At 56.1% G+C, this 13,342-nt stretch overlaps 7 protein-coding genes across 7 annotated transcripts; 4 read left to right on the top strand and 3 right to left on the bottom strand.

Annotated features, from left to right (window-relative positions):
• Window positions 1-1,278: 1,278 nt before the first annotated feature.
• MKK02DRAFT_33286 (uncharacterized protein) lies at window positions 1,279-2,740 on the top strand (the record flags this gene model as incomplete). Its single annotated transcript, XM_053088691.1, has 7 exons — window positions 1,279-1,485; window positions 1,540-1,614; window positions 1,662-1,719; window positions 1,769-1,870; window positions 1,921-2,012; window positions 2,060-2,116; window positions 2,165-2,740. 7 exons carry the CDS (start codon window positions 1,279-1,281, stop codon window positions 2,738-2,740), a joined length of 1,167 nt encoding a protein of 388 aa, XP_052945766.1.
• A 1,195-nt stretch (window positions 2,741-3,935) lies between these two features.
• MKK02DRAFT_33285 (uncharacterized protein) lies at window positions 3,936-5,373 on the top strand (the record flags this gene model as incomplete). Its single annotated transcript, XM_053088690.1, has 7 exons — window positions 3,936-4,112; window positions 4,165-4,239; window positions 4,288-4,345; window positions 4,395-4,496; window positions 4,544-4,638; window positions 4,686-4,742; window positions 4,777-5,373. 7 exons carry the CDS (start codon window positions 3,936-3,938, stop codon window positions 5,371-5,373), a joined length of 1,161 nt encoding a protein of 386 aa, XP_052945765.1.
• A 700-nt stretch (window positions 5,374-6,073) lies between these two features.
• Window positions 6,074-7,638, top strand: MKK02DRAFT_44686 (putative aldehyde reductase i; the record flags this gene model as incomplete). The annotated part of the gene is made up of 10 exons (XM_053093045.1): window positions 6,074-6,139; window positions 6,285-6,295; window positions 6,352-6,391; window positions 6,440-6,459; window positions 6,530-6,725; window positions 6,773-6,907; window positions 6,956-7,058; window positions 7,108-7,365; window positions 7,420-7,506; window positions 7,559-7,638. 10 exons carry the CDS (start codon window positions 6,074-6,076, stop codon window positions 7,636-7,638), a joined length of 996 nt encoding a protein of 331 aa, XP_052945764.1.
• Window positions 7,639-7,945: 307 nt separating this feature from the next.
• On the top strand, window positions 7,946-8,686 carry MKK02DRAFT_27461 (Prefoldin subunit-domain-containing protein; the record flags this gene model as incomplete). The annotated part of the gene is made up of 4 exons (XM_053087346.1): window positions 7,946-8,023; window positions 8,130-8,232; window positions 8,344-8,450; window positions 8,519-8,686. The coding sequence occupies 4 exons, from the start codon at window positions 7,946-7,948 to the stop codon at window positions 8,684-8,686; spliced, it is 456 nt and encodes a 151-aa protein (XP_052945763.1).
• A 138-nt stretch (window positions 8,687-8,824) lies between these two features.
• Window positions 8,825-10,267, bottom strand: MKK02DRAFT_44684 (NUDIX hydrolase domain-like protein; the record flags this gene model as incomplete). Its single annotated transcript, XM_053093044.1, has 6 exons — window positions 8,825-9,013; window positions 9,073-9,167; window positions 9,233-9,288; window positions 9,349-9,455; window positions 9,509-9,750; window positions 9,832-10,267. 6 exons carry the CDS (start codon window positions 10,265-10,267, stop codon window positions 8,825-8,827), a joined length of 1,125 nt encoding a protein of 374 aa, XP_052945762.1.
• A 232-nt stretch (window positions 10,268-10,499) lies between these two features.
• Window positions 10,500-11,870, bottom strand: MKK02DRAFT_26272 (NUDIX hydrolase domain-like protein; the record flags this gene model as incomplete). Its single annotated transcript, XM_053087168.1, has 6 exons — window positions 10,500-10,682; window positions 10,734-10,828; window positions 10,874-10,929; window positions 10,980-11,086; window positions 11,131-11,372; window positions 11,429-11,870. 6 exons carry the CDS (start codon window positions 11,868-11,870, stop codon window positions 10,500-10,502), a joined length of 1,125 nt encoding a protein of 374 aa, XP_052945761.1.
• A 364-nt stretch (window positions 11,871-12,234) lies between these two features.
• Window positions 12,235-13,250, bottom strand: MKK02DRAFT_44682 (uncharacterized protein; the record flags this gene model as incomplete). The annotated part of the gene is made up of 3 exons (XM_053093043.1): window positions 12,235-12,519; window positions 12,565-12,882; window positions 12,927-13,250. 3 exons carry the CDS (start codon window positions 13,248-13,250, stop codon window positions 12,235-12,237), a joined length of 927 nt encoding a protein of 308 aa, XP_052945760.1.
• Window positions 13,251-13,342: the final 92 nt, after the last annotated feature.

Here is a 13,342-nt window from a genome sequence, read left to right as displayed (position 1 = left end):
GCGACGGTCGCGCCGAGGGCGGAACAGGTGCCGGAGCGAGCAGGCGAGAAGGAGTCACAAGCGGCAGATCAGGGAGTAGGGATTGATGTGGAGATGGCGGATGCGAGTCATAAGGAGCCTGAGAAGGTGGAGAATGAGAAACTGGCGGCAAAGATGGACGTGGAACGTTCTCAGGCGGAACCGGAGAGGGTAGCAGAGGCGCCATCACCTCCAACCGCCCAGGAAGCGCCGGTTGCGCCGGTAGACGAGGACGTTGCGATGGCGGAACCGGAAGCTCCAGCCTCCAAGGCCGACGGCAAGACATCAGCAACCTCGGTCACTGCGGGGGCTCACGAGTCAGAATCTACTCCGGCGGTCAGTGCAGCTGGCAAGGAGGATGCGGGTGCAAGAGAAGGAGGTGCGGAGAAGGAAGTGAGGGCGGAGGAAAGAGCTGCTTAGATGATAGGACGATTTAAGTATCCGTGCAGATCTGTGCATATTGTGCTGCTTCACCCTGAGGGCGACTGATCATCGCTCACTTGAGTTTCTGACAGCAGTGTCGACACTTTCCGGCAGTAAAGTCCGCGAAGGAACGGCCGGACGCTGTTGGACCGGCGGCACATTCCACCACCACGGCAGATCGACCGGTCTGCTTCTGAGCCCGACAAAACAAGTCAACACCGGCCCCATTCACTCTCGGGCACGCCTGGCCAAGCATATCTTTGGATGCGCAAACAAGCGTTTCGACTTGTTCACGATCCCCAATTAATGTGGTAGGCCGGAGGTACCAAGCTGAAACCGACGACCAATACGAGTAGCTCCTGCATGTTGCCCTTGTTTGCCTTGTTGTTTCGTCTTCGAGGCAATGCTCGACACAACAGGAAAATGGTGATGATCTGGGTGTGATCGGTCACCAAAGCAGGTGAGTCATGTCTCAGGTTGTTTTGACATGTCCCCTCCCGCCCCGCCGAATCTCGAATGCTTGGGCCAGCTTCAAGGAGGGGTGAATGATCATCTTGCTACCGTACTATTCGTTTCATGTCCCTTCACGATTACATTGACCTGCATCATTGACACCCTTCGTCCCGGCATTTCTGACTTGACAGGCTTGCGCAAGATGTATAAGAAGGACGATGAGCTCGACCTCCGATCCTTCATCAGCTCACTCTTCTCTCATCTCCTTCTCACATCTACTTCCCATCTCAGGTCTCTATCTCAGGCTTCTATCTCACCTTCCGTCGCTCTCTGCATACACAGTCTCGCAACACGACCACCTACCCAGCCAAACAATCAGCAACCATGCCCTCGTTCACCAAGATCGCCGTCTCGTCCCTTGTCGCCTTCGCCTACTCAGCCAACGCCGCGCCGATCCTTTCGGGCCTCGGCGGAACCGCGAGCGGTAACGCGAATGCGAATGCCAATGCCCACGCTGGCGCCAAAGTCAACACCAACGGGATCGTCGCTGCTGGTACGACTACCGACCTCAAGGTGTTTGCGGATGCCTTCGTGCGTATTCTTCCCTTTCCAGGCTCTTAATGAAGGATTGACTGACTCCCTCAGCTCAAAGTCGCCACGGGTGGACGTGCCACCTCTTGCGACAACGTCAATCTCGGTCTGGTCACTGGCCTCGCTACCGTGAGTCTTCCCTGTCCCTCTCTAGAGTTTGTCTCCTGACTTTACAGAACCTGAAGGCCTCCCTCTTCAGCAAGCTCGCCGTAACCCAATGCATAGGGTCATACTGTACGTCTCCCTCCATCGCCCCTCATACGGACTACAGCTGACGTCTCAGCCGATGCTGTTGCTTGCACCGAGTTTGGCGCATACCTTGCCGTTTCGTATTACGCCTACATCTCGGGCTGGACCGGTGCTACCCTATTCGCTGCTCTGGAGAGTAAGTACTATCGTCCGTATTGGCTAGTCGAGTGAGCTGATCTTCTCCAGCCACCCGGGTGAACCGCTTCCACGCTCTCCTCGACGGATTCTGCGGGGCGCAAGGGGCCCCCGCCGGCACGTGCGATGACTGGTTGACTCAGGTGAGTTCATGACAAGCCGATCCCATCAGACAGCAGCTGATTCTCAGTGGAACACTTTCGAATACGCTTCTGCTGGGATCAAGGCCGACGTCCAGGCTGCTGCTGTGAGTATCATCTCTAGTCTCCTACCGCACAGCAGCTGATGATGTCAGAAGGCCAACCTCCAAAAGTCCGGACTCCTCACCGTCTGCGACACTACCGCCATCGTCAAAGCCGCCGCCAACGGCAAGATCATCGTCAACGCCAGCGCGAACCTTGCCGCCCACGCCGCCGCCGTGGTCAAGGCCGACGCCAACAGCAAGGTCGGGGCTGTCGTCCACCGCGGTCTTGCTCTCGGCGGGCAGGGCGCTGGTCAAGCCAACGGCGTCCTCGGTGCATCTCTCGAATCCCTCACCGGCAACAAGCACCACAACGACCGCATCATCTCCAACCTCGTCGCTGGTGTCGGTGCGGCTGGCCACGCGAACGGAGCAGCTCATCTCGGCGGTCTCATCGACCGTGACCTCCTCGACACCGCTCACATTGTCGGTGGCGCGCAGGGCCAGGGATCGGCCCACGGTGCCGGCTTCCTCGGTATCACTGGCGATAAGCTCGACCTCGGCCTCGCCGGCCTGGGCCACGGTCAGAGCCACGGCGCAGGATTCCTGGGTGTCACTGGCGACAAGCTTGGTCTCGGCCTTGCGGGCGAGGGGAAGGGCAAGGGGTTCTTGGGGGCTGTTATCGCCTGATCGTGTGAGGCGGAGATGTGCACAGCGATGGAGTGGGGTTCTTTCTTTCTTAGGGTCTTTGGTTCGGTATAATATCTCTTTCTGCGGGTTTAGGGCCGCTGGGTACTCTGGTATCTCTTGGTAATGATGCATTGTTCTGCATTGTCATATCACTCTGATCCACACCTCGTCAGCTTTGGCAGGCAAAGACTTGTGTGAAGTTCCGGCGAACGGAGGTAGGGGAAATAGGTAGTCCGATACTGACATGCGCTTGATGTGATCTGGTCTCAGAAGCGGTCAGGTAGGGCGGGCAGCTCCTCGATGCTCAGCACTCAGCTTCGATCTACGCCTTTGCGAGACGCTGTAAACCAGATCAACTTTGTACTCCAGGCCGCCACACTGCCACACCCCGGCTGGCGACCGTGCATCGTGGGAGAGTCAGATCCGCATTCAGCGCCGAGCTCGAGCCAAACACTACAAATGCTGCATCAAACCATCCAACAACTTACTCCCTTGTGACCTCTCCCCATTGCGTAGCTGGCGAGCACATTACAGGCGGCGATCCTTCTCGACAGTACAGATCCCACATAGGGTAGGCCATATTAGGACTGCTGAGATGATCTCAGCTTCCATTGGACCGGTCCAGTATCCAGATCGCAAAACCCGATCTACATATCTGACATTTCGACTGTTCTTGCTCAAGCTCATTGTGCTGATCTCGCTTCTCCTTGATTCCCATCTCATACAAACACTGACTAGCAACTCGTCTTGGCGTCAACAAAATGCTCGTGATTCACTACAACGCTCACAGTCCGTCAATCAAGTTGACAATGAGCCGTGTCTCACTTCGACTCGGAACGCTGATGTGGCTCCCGTATGGTCATGAAACAGTCTCAGGATGAAGGAGCTGGTAGATCAGCTCATTGTCCATGTACTCGTTTCATCCTCATTCGACAGTGGTCGTGTTGACCATGGCACGAGCTGTACTGACCGGCTCAAGGATCTCGAGCCAGATATATAAGGCCTGCCCCCAGCCTGCTCTTTCTCTCTATCAGCTCACATTTCCCATCCTCTCTCATCTCATCTATATCTTATCTATCTACCATCTCTATCTCTATCTCGCTTCTCGTCCCTACTCGCTCATCCAGCAACGATAATCTCCACCCGATACAACCACCCACCTTCACACTCCTATACCAAATACACATCAGCCAACATGCCTTCCATGACCAAGCTCGCCCTCTCGTCTCTCGCTCTCCTCGCCTACTCTGCAGATGCCGCCCCAATCTTCACGTCTACTAGCGGCAGCGGTAGCGCTCACGCGAACGCGAACGCCAACGCTGCTGTTTCGCTCAGCGGCAGTACCGACCTCAAGGTCTTTGCGGATGCCTTCGTGAGTTGTCCCCTTGCAGATCCGGAAAGGGGCCGGAGCTGATCATCTGCAGCTCAAGCTGTCCACTGGCGGTCGCGCTAGCAGCTGTGACAATGTCAATGTCGGTTCGGTCCTCGGTCTCGCAGCAGTGAGTGTTGTCTCATGCCATGAGCTTGGATACTCATTGACACTGCAGAACGTCAAGTCTTCGCTGTTCAGCAAGATCGCCGTGACTCAGTGTATCGCTTCTTACTGTGAGCTGCTGCAGCCGTCCCCTTGTCTGTTCAATGCTGACCTCGGTAGCCGATGCTGTCGCCTGCACCGAGTTCGGCGCGTACCTCGCCACGACCTACTACGCCTACATTTCCGGCTGGACTGGCGCCACGCTCTTTGCTGCTCTTGAGGGTAAGTCATATTCATATTGGACCTTGATCTGCGAGCTGATTGTATAGCCACCAGAACCGACCGCCTCCATGCGCTCGTTGGCGGATTCTGCAGCACTGCTACCGGTGTTTCCTCAGGCGCTTGCGACGACTGGATTACCCAGGTATGTCTCACCGCGCTACCCCGGTGTCTTCAGCGCTGATGATATAGTGGAACACCTTCGGGTACGCTTCGGTCGGTCTCAAGGCGGATGTCAAGGCGGCTGCTGTAAGTTCCGCTGATACCATCCAATTGAGCTCAGCTGATCCATATACAGAAGGCCACCCTGAAGACCTCTGGCTTGCTATCCGTCTGCGACACCACCGCTATCCTCAAGGCTGCTGCCAACGGCCAGATCACCGTCGGAGCTACCGCCACCGCTCAGGCCGCCGTTGCCGCACACGCCGCCGCTGCAGTCAAGGCGGACGTCCAGAGCAAGACTGGCGTCGCGGTTCCTCGTGGTCTCGTCCTCGGCGGCCACGGTGCTGGGCAAGGCGCCGGCGTCCTCGGTGTCTCCCTCGACTCCATCACTGGCAACAAGCACCACGACAACGGTCTCCTCACCAACCTCGTTGCGGGTGTCGGCGCCGCGGGCAGTTCCAAGGGCGCTGTAGGTCTTGGTAGCCTCATCCACCGTGATCTCCTCGACACCACCCACATCGTCGGCGGCGCACACGGCCAGGGATCCGCTCACGGCGCTGGCTTCCTCGGCCTTGACGGTGACGACCTCGACCTCGGTCTCTTCGGCAAAGGACAGGGCCAAGGCTCCGGAATCCTCGGTGTCACCGGTGACAAGCTCGGTCTCGGTCTCTCAGGCGAGGGGAAGGGGAAGGGCTTCTTGGGTGCGGTCATTGCTTGAGATAGTTGTTGGCGAGTCGGGCGGGTTTCAAGTTTGGTCTCTCTTTGGGTTTTAGTTCATCTCTCTTCGCTCTGTCAGGATTCCCCTCCCCTGGTAGCTTAAAAGCTTGACCGGTTTTCGTCAGTACACCTTATATTTTAGCCGGTCAGGTAGGTAGTCTTGGGATGGATGCATTAGCTGGCATCGTCAAGATCATCCGACGTCGGGCATCAGCGTCTATCAGCATGAAAGCGCCCCGCTCGGGGTGCAAGATTATTGGACCCCAGGCTGATGTTGATGGATGCGTTGCGATCTTGAGCTATTTGCCTCCTTCGCTGAGCCACGCCTATATAGGCATGCTTTGGCAAGTCTTATGGATGGACGTTTCGAGAAAAGTCCATGATGCATGCAAGCGAGAAGCGGGGGTCAATTTAATCCAGCGAGAATGGTCCGAATGCCCCGCCGGGCGAGTTCGAGTTCAGGGTAACGTGGAGGCTCCCGGTATCGACCGCGCCGGTCAAAAGGTCGTCATTCCCCCCTTCCTTCTTCTTTCTCTCCTGCTTCCATACTTCATCTTTGCTTCATCTACCAGCAATAACAAGTGAGTCTTCTCTTGCTCTGGCTGTACTAGTCTATCACTGCGAGAAACGCCTGCTCACTCTCTCTAGCCTCCACCATTCTACCCACACTTTCACGCGCATTCCGCACCTCTCAGTTCAAAATGGCTCAGCAGTCCTTCAAGCTCGCGTCTGGCGGCAAGCAGATCCCCTCCATCGGTCTCGGTACTGTGAGTTGCCTCTCCTTGCATGAGTGCAGAAGAAGGATGCATTGGAGATCGAGCGCTGACTGAGCTTTTCCTTCTTTTCCTCACCGATTCTGGACGATTCTGCCTTGTCTTCCCTTTCCTTCCGATCTTTTCTTGGCGCTAACAGTGGCAATCCGCGTGAGTGGTCCTGGCAGTAGATATACCCACACAGAGCAATTTACTAACGTTCGCAGCAAGGGTGAAGTCGCCAAGGCCGTTGAGCACGCTCTCAAGGTAAGTCTGAAAGGAACCTGACACAAGAAGCAGAAACTGATTCCTCAGAACGGCTACAGGCACATTGAGTGGGTACCCATATCCAGCAGGCTCTGACCACATGTGCCAGGCACTCCAGAGCAAGCGCTGACTGTACAGCTGTGCCTGGGCTTACGGTAACGAGGCCGAGGTCGGAGAGGGTATCAAGAACTCTGGCGTCGCCCGCGAGGAGATCTTTGTCACCTCCAAGCTCTTCGAGCTCCACCACCACCCCGAACACGTCGAGCTCGCCATCAAGGACACCTTGAAGAACCTTGGTCTCGAGTACCTCGACCTGTACCTCATGCACTGGAACGTGAGTGACTGGCTTTCTAAGTGGGTGATCTAGGCTAACACGATCAGATCAACCTCCAGGTTGACGCTCCCGAGGGCGTTCTCCCCACCCAGGACCACACCATCAAGGCTGAGAACGGCAAGAAGAAGCTCGACGTTGCGCTCGCCGATGACGTCACCCCCACATGGAAGGCTATGGAGAAGGTGAGCGGATCGCAGAAAATCGCATGGAGCAGAAAGCTGATCCAGCAGCTCGTTGACCAGGGCTTGACCCGTGCCATCGGTGTCTCCAACTTCAACATCAACCGTGTCAAGAAGCTCCTTGCTGCCGACATCAAGATCAAGCCCGTTGCCAGTGAGTACCAGATAAGACCATAGAAAATGAGCTGCACTGATCCCCCTAGACCAGGTCGAGCTTTCGATCCAGTGCCCCCAGCCCGAGCTTGTCGCATGGCTGAAGAAGAACGACATCCTCCCATGCGCCTACTCTCCTCTCGGCGGAACCGACGGCCAGCACTTGCGTGAGCACAAGACCGTTGCTGCTATCGCCAAGAAGCACGATGTCCACGGTGCCACCATCCTCATCAGCTGGTTGATCAAGCGCGGTATCTGCGCTCTCCCCAAGTCCGTGACCGCTTCCCGCATTGACGCCAACTTGAAGTGTGAGTTATAAGGCGTCTACGATCTCGAATTTAGGCCAGGAGCTGACATGCCAGCGGTCGACCTTTCTGAGGAGGAGTTCCAGCAGCTCGAGGAGCTCTCCAAGTCGCACCCTCCCAAGCGTGTCTGCGACCAGTCTGACAGTGAGTTCTATACGACCCAAGCGCCCATTGCAGAAGAGAAGCTGACAGTAAGGCTTCGAGCCCTTCTACGACATCTACCAGGAGAACGACAAGGAGTTCTCGGACAAGGCGCAGTACGCCCTGGAGAAGTAAGACGTGGGACAAACCAGGAGTAAAAGTGCAGGCTGTAGCATCATGTAGCTAGATCAGGTCATGCATGTGCATGGTAAACATCATCACCCCCTTTGGCGATGAGAAAACGAGGCTATCCTCTACTCTGTTGTCAGCTAGCCAACCTGCGCAACTACTGTACAACCTGCCAGCGGATAGGCCAAATCACGTGACCTCTGGCTGGCGGTGGAGGCGCGTCTCCAGAGCTTGTACTGCACTGAAATTCAACTAGTTCCTTCACTTCATCTTCATCCACTCTGCATAAGTATCGCCCCAACACCAGCGCATCATGGCAGCCGAACAGCAAGTACAGCTCACAGATTTGGAGCCTATCCAATTACAGGAGGTGAAGAAGCAGCTTGACCAGGTGAGTGTGAAAGATGAGCTGCCCGAGCGTTTCCAGATCACGAAGATGAATGCGGCGTTGCTGCACTGCTGTTTCTACTGCGAGGACTGAGCTGATCCGAGTCCAGGAGCTCGACCATCTCACAACATCATATCAGCAGCTCAAGCAGGCTCAGGCGAAGTTCAGATCTTGTCTGAGTGATTTGGGCGAGTTGACACCGTCAGCGAAGGGTAGGTTTGGCATCCACCATCCTTTCCCACTTCCCTGTCTTGGTCACCCATTACGAGGATGGCCAAGGCCGCTTTGTTGACGCTATAGAATGCAAAGCTGATACATGGCAGGCAAGGAGGTGCTCGTCCCCTTGACCAGCTCATTATACGTACCCGGAAGATTAGCAGATACCGAGATGGTCGTGGTGGATATCGGGACTGGCTACTACGTGCGGAAAGTGAATACGACCGCTGTTCCTTCTCGTCGAGAATCCGGAGGTGGGAAGTAGGCGCTGATATCTTCTAGAAGCGGTCAGAAGCACGGGAACACTACACTGCCAAATCCGCCTCCATCCAGGGCAATCTCGAGACATTACAAAATACGATAGAGCGGAAGCAGGAAAACGTGCAGACGGTGATGCAGGTGCTGCAGATGAAGTTGCAGGGAGGGAGGGGAGGCGGGGGAGGTAAGTAGACAAGAGACATCGCAGGGATGATATACATGTGCAAGGACTGCTGGCGCTGTCTGAATTATCGAGAGGATGGTGGGTATCACTGATTGTATCTACTGATTGCAGGCGAGCCATACTGATGGCATGCGGCAGAAGAGGCGCTAGGTCTGGTCAGACGGCACAGCAACGCCCAAACGCCTTCCAAACTTCCAGTTGATCTCGATAAAATTCGGCTCCGTATCGGCCGTCACCATCCCATGTCGGATCATGAAGTGGACGAGTACCGACGCGCAATTTGGCTTGAACTCACCCGCGTGCATGGCTGCCAGCACGTCCGGGATAGACATCAGCTGTCTCTGTCAGCGGGCATAAAGGATGGTCCGTCACAGTAAAGCGAAGAAGGGCTTACGGCGAAAGATTCCACCTCGCCGTCACACGGGCGGGGCTCGACGTATTCCGCAGAAGTACGAGGGGAAAGTTGGAGGTCGAATGTGTAAATCACCCCTGCAAGCCGTGAGTCATGGACCCGAAGGCATACTAGTATATATAGAAACAGGAGATCCACTGACCAGGTTGCAGATATCCGTCAGGCGTGATGGCAAATTCGGTGATCGCCCCTGTGGCCCTATTCGATCAGCTCGGCGCCACACCGGTGATCTTCTACATGAAGGATTTGATCACACACCTGATTCGCGACAGCAAGAACGACTCGGGCAGACTGGCCTCTTCTCCACACTCCTTGACCATAGTATCCAAAGGGCTCATTCCGGCTGGTATGCCGCCAGCAACTGTCTGACAATAGTCTCAGCTCATGTAGCAAGTCAATAAATGTCTCACAGACTCACGTTGTCGAGCATGCCCGGGAAGGTCTGCTTGGTCCGACTCCGCCTCGGGACCCAGGGCTTCATGCTCTCTCCTTCGCCCTCGTATGCGGTCATGTGGACCCCGAACGTGGGAAAGCCGAAGATGGCGCAAGCCGCTCGCTCGAGGGTGAAGGCCTTGTTGGCGAAGGCCCCCTGTAGCGGTTTCGAAGCGAAGAAGGATGACTTGGGAGAAGCGTAGATCTGGTACAACTCGTTGCGCCAGCCTGAAAGGATCAGCGCGAATTATCATTGAGCGCATAAGATGCGTCTTCTCGCCTTCACAAGCTTGAGGCACAAGCACTCACCAGCAAGCTTGCCCATAAACTTGCCCTCCTGCCTCCATCGCTCGGCTGCCTCTTGCACGACACGACTCATCCCCTCTGCTCCTTGCTTGAGCACCCAGGCCGCGAAGAAACAGCACTGGCACTCAGAAGCGGCGTCCCCTCCGCGCCCGCCAAGTCCAACGGCCTTCTTGTCCACCCTGTCCATTGTGCTGGCAGTCTCCGCAGCCGGGTAGAAGCGCCACGGACTCCCATACTCTCCACCCACATCCGCTCGGAGCTCCACAAGCACCGCCGGACGCAGAAGACCCACGGGCGGAAGGGACGCGTGATAGTCCGCCAAGGTCAGGTGGAAGGGGACGTACCGCTCTGAGCCGTCTGGTGAATGAGAGGGATAAGGCGAAGAGATGTGGTCCGGGAAGTTGTCGGCTGCTTGGACGATTGTCAGTAGGGAGGGCATCGCGATGGTCTCCTCCGGTATGACAGCTATGTGTAAAGCTGAGGACACCCAGCTTGGGCCATCATAACTTGTCAGAGTGAGGTTGAGCCTGAAAGGAAGGTGCCGCAGAGCTCAGAGAAAGAATTATCAAAGGAGGTCGGACAGATAAGCACTGTAAGTCGAGCTCAGCTGGGCGACCGCTCGTAGCTTAGCCCGATCTGGTTACGGCCGTCCACCCTTCCTTGCATTCCAGCTACCCTGACGGTACAGCCACGCCCAGCCTCCTTGCTAACCTCCATCGGATCTCGAGATAGTTCGGCTCATCGTCGGTCGCGACCATCCCATGCCGGATCATAAAGTCGACGATAACCGATCCGCAATTGGGCTTGAACTCGCCCGCATACATGGCGGTCAGGGTGTCTGGGACGTTCATCAACTGGTATAATCAGCCTGGATTCTGACGACAGGTTAGAGATGTAAAGCTTACAGCGAACGATTCCACCTCGTCATCGCATGGTTTGGGCTTGATGTATTCGGCAGAGGTAGACGAGGGGAGGGGGAGGTCGTAGATGTACTCTAGCTCTGTAGTAGTCAGCGAATGTCGCTGAGTGTCTTGAACAGACTGACCTGGCTGTAGGTACCCGTCTGGCGTGATGTAGAAGTATGTGATGACTCCTGCGGCTCTTAAGAGATCAGCCGGGTGCTTATATAGCTACATAGCAGGACGACTTACTTCAGCCTGGAGACGACGAACGATTCCGGCAGACTAGCCTCCTCTTGACACTCCTTGATCATACTCTCGAGAGGGCTTATCCCAGCTGGAATCCCGCCTGCAACCGTCTGGGAGGTCAGCACCGTCACTGGGAATCGGGGGAAGTGCTTACATTGTCGAGCATACCGGGGAACGTGGGCTTCGTCGTGCTTCGCCTAGGCACCCAGAGCATCATATCCTTTCCTTCGCCCTCGTACGCCATCAAGTGGACCCCGAATGTCGCGAGACCGAACAGAGCACATGCAGCGCGTTCGAGCGTGAAGGCTTTATTGGCGAAGGGTGCTTGAGGAGCAGTCGATGAGAAGAAGGATGACTTGGGTGATGCGTAGATCTGGTATAGCTCGTTACGCCAGCCTGAACATTAGCATGATCTTTGTCCCATGAGATGCGCCAAGGCGTCTCATACTTACCAGCCAGCTGCTTCGCGAACTTGCCCTCTTTCTTCCACCGTTCCGCCGTCTCTCGCATCACTCGGCTCATCCCCTCTTCTCCCTGCCTGACCACCCAGTCCGCAAAGAAGCAGCACTGTACCTCCACATCGAGGTCCTCTCCGTGCTCATCAACCTCCATCCCTTCGTTTCCCTCTTTCTGCTTTGCCTCAGAGCCGGACGCACTGGCGGTCAAGTAGAATTGCCACGGGCTTCCCTCTTCCTGTCCATCGTCCGCTTGCAGCTCGGCGAGGACTGTGGGGCGAAGAAGGCCTACAGGCGCGAGAGAAGCCTGAAAGTCCGAGAAGGTGAGGTGGAAGGGAACATATCGCTCCGTGCCGTCCGGCGAGTGGGTCGGATATGGAGATGAAGGGTGAGCGGGAAGGTTGTCCGCCGCTTCGACTATGGAGAGAAGACTGCGCATATTGGGCAATGTAGTAGATGGGGCTGGTGAAAGAGAGTCTGACAGCCAAAACCCGTTGAGCTTTCCAGGCACTCTTTTGCGGAATGAGTCGCAAAATCTCAGACACCTCGTTCTGAGCTGTGTGATTCGCTATCCTCGGCATTTCATGAGCCACGTATGCACTGCTTTGGGAAGTCCTAGTACTGCGCCACCTCTTATAAGGGAAGATCTACCAGGTCTCTACCAGTCTGCACTGCTCCGCATCAGAACCAAAAGTCTACTGGAATCTCTCGGTCAGAAGGGATACCTCAATAGAGGCGCTGTTCGGCTGCGCTGAGATCGACACCAACGATACGTCTCCTTCCCCGTGTATGGTCGCATACCATTACAGGTATCTACTCCTCCATAATCCCCCTACACTCCTTGCAGCAAACTCGAGATACCCTCCTACCGATCCAGCGCCCTTCTCAATCCCATCCACCGTATCTCGTGTCCGCCGATAAGACTGCAAATTCCGCTCGAGCGCTTGATGCGCGGAAGCGAGATGAGGATTTGGCTGCTTCTCAGCGTAGACCTGATTTGGCGGTAGGTCGGGGTATGGCTTGAGTAGATGGGATTCAGCTCGAAGGTATGCGAGCGCGAGCGATATCCGGCTAGTATACCACTCGGGCTGATCGGTCAGCAATGACCCTCCGAGAGGTGCGAGAGGACTTACACCAGGTCCCACCGGCTCATTCATGACTCCCCGCTTGATCCCCTCTGCCCTTTCATCCGCACGTATCGCCGCATCTGCTATCCGCCAAGCATATGCCATCGGACCAATAGGATTCGTCAGCGGGATGGGTAGTCGCCCGCCATTTCTGCCCGCCACTCCTGACAGATAGTCTCCGGCTGACAAGGCGCCATGGGCGGCCAGTCCCGGCGGTGTGTATATAGGCGGCAGCCGGAGACGGAGGAGCTGGCGGATAGGAAGAGGGATCGAGGGTATTGGTATGGATGTTTCCGATTCAGGAGCTGATAAGATGGAGTATGCCTAGAGCATGAGCTCTGAGGTATAAGGCGACCAAATTGGCTTACCTCTGGGAGGTAGTGACCGAGTCCAGCTGAGTAAGTTAATCTCGATCTCAACCTCGACTCCAGTCCCGCGATTGAGGGCTTCGAGCCAGACTCCGCCTCCATGGGCTCTATCCCTTCCTCTTCCCATCTCTGTACGAGAGCCTTGGGGGCTGCCCGACCATCGCCAAACAGGGTGTCGAGCACCGAGTCTGGGATCGGCTCGACGCGATGATCTGGATGGTCCGAAGGAAGGCGGGACAGGGCGAGCGCCAGGGTCTGGCGCGTGAACGAGTGGGTCGGGAGAAGCGGTAGCGAATGGGTGAGGATCTTGGCGCGTAGAGACATGGTGGGTCTCTGTTATATGTGTCTATGTTATCGCGTCGATATCGACCTCTTCAACATCCAACTTTTGGCTGTGTATGCGAAGAGTAGGGTGT

This window comes from Dioszegia hungarica, assembly GCF_025882075.1.
Source record: "Dioszegia hungarica strain PDD-24b-2 chromosome Unknown MKK02contig_8, whole genome shotgun sequence".
Taxonomy (NCBI): domain Eukaryota; kingdom Fungi; phylum Basidiomycota; class Tremellomycetes; order Tremellales; family Bulleribasidiaceae; genus Dioszegia; species Dioszegia hungarica.
Note: the sequence above shows the minus strand (reverse complement) of the source record. Positions and strands in the feature narration are given on the sequence as shown.